Source organism: Pararge aegeria, chromosome 1 (genome assembly GCF_905163445.1).
Source record: "Pararge aegeria chromosome 1, ilParAegt1.1, whole genome shotgun sequence".
Classification (NCBI taxonomy): Eukaryota; Metazoa; Arthropoda; class Insecta; order Lepidoptera; family Nymphalidae; genus Pararge; species Pararge aegeria.
In genome coordinates this window covers 14,318,321-14,325,314 of record NC_053180.1, presented here as the reverse complement: position 1 = coordinate 14,325,314, position 6,994 = coordinate 14,318,321, and the positions used below count along the sequence as shown (strand labels likewise).

At 36.5% G+C, this 6,994-nt stretch overlaps 1 protein-coding gene across 1 annotated transcript; it reads left to right on the top strand.

Moving 5' to 3' along the window:
* Positions 1-1,499: 1,499 nt before the first annotated feature.
* Positions 1,500-6,691, top strand: LOC120624591 (gloverin-like). Its single transcript, XM_039891234.1, has 5 exons — positions 1,500-1,612; positions 2,695-2,782; positions 3,760-3,877; positions 4,903-5,088; positions 6,445-6,691. Exons 1-5 carry the CDS (start codon positions 1,534-1,536, stop codon positions 6,574-6,576), a joined length of 603 nt encoding a protein of 200 aa, XP_039747168.1. The 5' UTR covers positions 1,500-1,533; the 3' UTR covers positions 6,577-6,691.
* Positions 6,692-6,994: the final 303 nt, after the last annotated feature.

The following is a 6,994-nucleotide window of genomic DNA, read 5'->3' as shown; positions in this document are numbered from 1 at the left end:
CTAAATAAAGTTTTACGGATTGACAAAAATATTGTATGTTATTGTATATAGTTTTAGCAATAAGCGAAGTGAAAATAAAGGGATGAGTATATTTAATTAAGTTTTATTTTCTGCACTGACATAAATCTTAGTGGTAGTTTAACCACAGTATAACTAAGAGATACAGTGGTTCTATGCAATTTATTCCACTACAAGTTAGCCCTTGACTGCAATCTCACCTGGTGGTAAGTGATGATGCAGTCTAAAATGGTAGCAGGCTGACCTGCTAGGGAGTATGGTTGTCATACCCCTAATCGGTTTCTACGCGAACCAGAACACTGAATCGCTTAGCGGCACGTCCTTGTCTGCAGGGTGGTAACCAGCCACGGCCAAAACCTCCCATTAGACCAGACCAAAGAACCCGGGACCTCATCATGAAATTCACCGCTCACCGTTGCGACGGGGAGGTTTTTTTTAATAATTAAAATATACTACGATAAAACACATCGCCATCTAGCCCCAAAATAAGCGTAGCTTGTGTTATGGGTGTACTGTACTAAGATGACTGATGAATATTTTTATGAGCAAATACTTATAATATGCAGATAAACACCCAGACACTGAAAAACATTCATGTTCATCACACAAACATTTTCCAGTTGTGGGAGTTGAACCCACAGCTTGCACTTGAACATACTATTCCACTACAAGCTAGCTCTTTATCTTACCTCATGGTGAGTAATGATTAACCTGTTAGGGGTATGGAAGTGACAAGCTATTTCATTAATCGGTTTCTACGTGTGTGTCGTATAACGAGACCCTAATTTTTTTGGGAGCACGTCTTTGTCAGTTGGGTGCTAACAAACCATGCCTTAAAAGCCTCCCACCAAACCAGTCCAGAGAAAATTATAAATAATATTTTCCGAAACTGTCCCTGCCAGAGATCGAACCGGGGACCTCCACTCGTTTTACTACTGCGCTAAGCACTGTACTCTTGGGTGTCTAGGATACGTCTACATGAATAAAGATTTTTTTTAATTTCATTATCCGACTCGCAAAAAATAAATTAATGCATGAGTCACATTCACAACAAGTATATAATATAGTTACTTCAAATTTTATTGTATTAGTATGTAGAATTTTGTTATTATTTAGATATATTGAATATCCTTAGTAGTTATTATGAAGTATCCTTAGTAGTTATTGTGCCTTTATTTGACATATACCACAATTAAATCATCTTATTCACATCCTGGGGTAGCTGGAAGATATCTCTTATAGAGATAAGCTTTCCTTTGTACACTTCATGTATCTTATGTTCATATCACAATGTATGGTACATAAATAATAAATAAATAAACAAGATGAAAACGTCATTTATGTATACAAGTGATAAGAAGCTTCGAAAGACGACCTCTTATCGAATATTATTTGCAAACGCATTAATTGACTAATTGTGCTCGTAGCGTACTAGGGGAATACCTCGGGTCGCGGAATAAATTCGCACGCAGGAACTCCCGCGCGAACGGTTTCTCGTATAAATAGTATGCCTGGATGAAGAAATGTACCATTCAAGTAGTGAATCTCCGTGGAAGATCATTCTATTTTCGAATATTTCTACTAACTAAAAGTGGTAAGTTATATTATTGTTATGTATTTCGTCAAATTAAGTATTTCTACCTTTTACATATTATGTAAATTTTAGATTTTAAATATTGTTCATCGTCCATTACTGGCCCGCTGGCCACTACAATTCACGGTACCCCTTTTACAATGAGAAAGGGTTAAGGCCGTAGTCCACCGCGCTGGCCCAGTGCGGATTAGTGGAGTCCGCTTTCCTTTGAAAACATTATGTAGGACTCTGAGGTTCCCCCACGATGTTTTCCTTCACCGTTGAAGCAAGTGATATGTAATTACTTAAAACGCACATAACTTACAGAAGTTAGAGGTGCGTGCCGGGATTCGAACTCGGCCTCCCGAAAGTAAATTCGAGCTTCTACCCACTGCGATATTATGATTTGACAGCCAATTAACTATTAAATATCCTAAGCTAGCATAGGTTGGAGACAAAAATGTTATCCTTCTAGTATACCATCCAATGGCAAGGGATAAAATTAATTTGTCCACCTGCCAAAGCACGGCAACAGGGAAATGGAAAACTTGACCCTTGACCCCCGTGTCATTGGTTGTATATTATTTGGATATTGTTGCCACTCCACTAGTGAATGAAACTGTGGGAGAAGATAAAGATTATGATCTTTCCCCGTGTAGATCTTCTCTCTTTCCCATTGCAGCCGTGCTGGTCTTCTCTTTTGTAAGAGAAAGAGATAATTGTAAAGCTAAGCAACTGTTAAACTAAGCTGTGCAATAAGAATAAATAAATAAATAAATAAATATACTACGACAATATACACATCGCCATCTAGGCCCAAAGTAAGCGTAGCTTGTGTTATGGGTAGGTACTAAGATAACTGATGAATAATTTTTTTTTATGAATAATACACATAAATACTTATAATATATAGATAAACACCCAGACACTGAAAAACATTCATGTTCATCACACAAATATTGTCCAGTTGTGGGAATCGAACCCACGGCCTTGGACTCAGGAAGCAGGGTCGCTGCCCACTGCGCCAATCGGCCGTCAAAACTAAACAACTCGTAAATAACACGTGAATTTCATATCTTTTAATAATACAAACAATCTTTCAGACAGAATGCAGTTTCTCTACATTTTACCCGCAGTCTTTCTCGTGGTCGTTGCTCAAGAGTACTATGAACCACAGCAAGTACTAGATACGTAAGTACCTATAAGTTTTGTATTATTCTGGCTACAGTAGCTTGTTAGCCAAAATTCAACCTATTTCAGAATGGTTTCCCACCATCAGTATCAATCCATTACCGGCCCTGTATAAGGCAAGCGGCTCCTTACAGCATAAGTAGGGTTTGTAGCCGTAGTTCACTTACATTATGGAGGACTCTGAGGCAAGCGGGTTTTTTCAAGATGTTTTCCATCACAAGTGATAGTTATTTTGCTTACAACGCAAATAACTCTGAAAAGCTAGAGGATTAAACTCGGTCCTAGTACACTAGTGGTTAAAGCTTCGACTTCCGTCGTAAGGTACCAGTTACTCAGGTACCCAGTGGTGACATTCACTAGGTTTTCACCACTGGTTTCCTATTTAATAATATTTTTTTTATTACATAACTATGACCCATCTACACTATTATAAAACAAAATAATTAAAAACTAAACACTAAACTCTATATTAAACGAGATATTAATAACAAATATACAAAAAGTTACAAATTATAATTTCTGCCTCCAGCCAGCCCTACATATAATATAGTTAGTTATTTAGTTACAGTTATTATATTTTAATATAGTTCAAGAATATTACTTACCAAGGATTTATTCTATAGCTCTAACACATCCGCCTTTGTAATAGTTAGGTACGCTTATATTGTCCATCTATTACTTATTTTACTGAGTCGAGACATCCTCTCTATATAACCTCTGTATTATCATCTAGTTTTTCTATTAAACTCCCACTGTTGGGGAAAAGGCATCTTCTTCATAGAAGAGAGGGATTTAGAGCTTCTGATCAACGCTGCGGGCTTTGACGATGAGGTATTGACATATTATGTTGATAATACAACAAAGACAGATGGCTTGAAGTGATTTCGAAGGCAAACCTCCAATTTTATCTTGGTTCAAATAAAATAACTCCTGATTTATTTGCTTTATTTGACTTAGCTTGATAATATTTATTTCAGTTATCCAGAATGGTACGTGCAAAGTCATCCAAGAGAGCGCCGTGACGTTACTTACATAAAGAGGACCGCAGATGGCCGTTTCATCGGAACACTTGGAGAAAATGAAGCTGGTTTATTCGTAAGTAAAGATGAGCCTTGTTTCTAACTGACTTCCGTAGCGTTTGTTATTAAAACATCATTTCTCCCAGATCCCTTAAAATATATGAGAATTGAGAGCTTAAAATAATTTCTATAAGTTTACAGGTAATAATTTCTATAAGTTTACCTTACCTAAATTTTAATAAGTTATTCTTACTAAGTTGGTGGAAATGTTGGTTTTTTTTAAATAAGAGTATCTTTTAATTATATTAATGTCTTTATTCAGACATAACCGATATATTTGCTTAAATGCCGTTTAAATAATTTGATTCACATCATCATCTCAAGCGATGGACGTTGGTGTAAGTCAAGTCGTTTGGATAGGTCGAAACTTTACGAACAACGAATGCAAAGGAATGAATGGATTATAGGAAACGAATAGATACAGTTTTTGCAATCCGCAATTATCCGAGCGACGTATAATTAATTATACAGGTGGTACGATATTTATCCGGGAATTCTGACTAAAACCCCACGGTGTAACAATCAGCAGATTGGATACCGTTGGGTTTTACCTGGCGTCTGGGACAGGGGACGCTTTTGCAGACATCAACGACCCAGTTTCTAGTAACCCTTAGCTTCTACTATAAAGGATCACTGTGATGGTTTATGGAAGATAAAATTTAAATTTGAGAAAGGAATGTGAACTCTTTTTTAGTTTCCAATTGACCGTTTCTTTGCAATCGTTCTATATTTTTCGCAAAGACTCACTTCTGCAAGATGCATCAAACATATACAAAAATCATTACTTAAACTAATAAGCGAGCTCATTATTTAGATATCAGTTATTGAACTGGCACAATTTCCATTGTATTCCTTAAAAATTTAACCATCCACTTTCCACTTTTTTATCTGCTTCGTACGCTCAGGTTGCCTTTAAAAGATCACTCTTAGTGCCTTTGCACCCTAGCCTAAGTACTTTTACTGTTTTCTTTGTATTTTTCCTATTGTTTTGTGTTGCAATAAAGTTTTTCTACTTATTCTATTCTATTCTATTCTTTACAGGGAAGAGGTGCGTACCAACACCAGATCTTCAATGACAACCGTGGTAAAATGGACGCTCAAGTGTACGGCACGCGTGTGCTTGGCTCAGCTGGTGACTCCACACATCTCGGAGGCGCACTCAATTGGCAAAATCCTAACGCAGCTGCGTCTCTTGATATCAGCCGACAGATCCATGGTGGCACTTCTGTGAGTATTAACTACTTCGTAATCAAATAGTCAAAGTCAAATATTTCTTTATTCAAATAGGCACATAAATGGCACTTTTGATGCGTACATTACATGTAAAATATGACATAGGAGTGAGTTGATGGCGATAAATGAATTCGTCAACTTAAAACTAAAGCTACGAGGGTTCCAAACGCGCCCTGGTCTAAGAAGAAGCCCACAACAAACTTAGCCGGTTGTTATTTTTTTTTCGTTATCACCATCTCACATTGTCATTTAAAAACTATTAAAGAAACAACCTGGCTAGAGCAATAATTTACACCCAAGCATTTTTATCGTTAACGTAGTCCTTAATACTATAATAGGGTTTTTCTATAAGCTTACGTTTAATACAAACTTTGAACTTTTTCAGAGACATCTCCAAGATATCAACTGGTAATTTATTGTAAAATAGTATACAATTTCCTTTAAATGAATTACTTATTTTATGTAGTCTAGTATATTGCACTGCAAGTTTATTTTTGCTTCTATTGTTCAAACTATTGCAGTCACATTTTCTCTTAAATTTGGATATATTTTTCAAATATGTATTGGCTAAAAACTGTAGTTAACTTAACATCTTTAACGTTATAATGGTCATCCCTATCACTTCCCACGGGTAGCGTCTAAAGAAATATAACGGTGTATAACAGACAGCAGCGTCCTTTTGGTACTACCATCTAATGCGATCACTAACCCATCTTCCCAACGTAGTTTAATTGTGGGCAAACTCTCCCGTTCGGAGAGGCCTATAGTCCAGCATGGGATGTTACGGGCTTTTAGTGAATGTGTAAAGTTCTATTATAGTATAAAGGACTACGTAATCGATAAAAAATCTTGGGTGTAAATTACTGCTCTAACCAGGTCGCTCTTCTAATAATTTAAAATGACATTGTGAGATGGTGTAACAAAAAAAAACACCTAAGTTTGTTGTGGGCTTCTTGTTAGACCAGGACGCGTTTGGAACCCTCGCAGCTTTAGTTTTTAGTTTACGAATGTGGTTATCGCCATCATCTCACTACCGTGTAATTCTTATGTACGCATCAAAAGTGCCACCTATGGGCCTACTTGAATAAAGATATTTTTGACTTTGACTTTATAGAAGCGGTGATAGCCCAGTTGGTAGGGTTACGACTTCACTTTTGGGGGGCCGAGTTCGAATTCCAGCACGCACCTCTAACTTTTCTAAGTTATGTGCGTTTTAAGAAATTAAAAATATCACTTTCTTCAACGTTGAAAAAGAGCATCGTGAGGAAACCTGCATGCCTTAGAGTTCTCCTGTTATAGTCACCACTTGTAAGAATTGAGATAAATAATAATTGTTATCTCTGTCTACAGTATCAGGCAGCTGCTGGTGGAAAGTGGCCCGTTGGCAAGAATGGTGACATCTCCGTCCAGGGAACGTACGGTCGCCAACATGGGCTACCTCACGAGTATGGAGCCATGGCCAACTTTAACTACAAATTTTGAAGTGCTTTTATGCTTCTACCGCCTACCACCATGTCATGTGTTGAATACTGTAAATAGTATTTTATATTTACTATTCTTTGATTAAGATTATTCATAAATATTCTGTGATTTGTAACTCTGATAAGCTGTACACTTAGTTATGAAATACCTTAACAGATTGTAAATAGTATTTCTAATAAAGTATTTTATTGAACTTATTGGTTTTGATTACTTTGTTTTTTTTAAGCTTCGCTATGTCTATCTATGGCTTGGTATATATACAACGTGTAAATGAAAACCGAAATAATACTTCGCAGGCTTTAGAGGTACATAATTTACTGTCTCTGTGACTTATGTGTGAAACCGAAAACCTAATAGGTTTTGCCATAGTTTTTACTGAAAGAAACATTTAACATGTAAATGTTTTTGCTATGAAGTA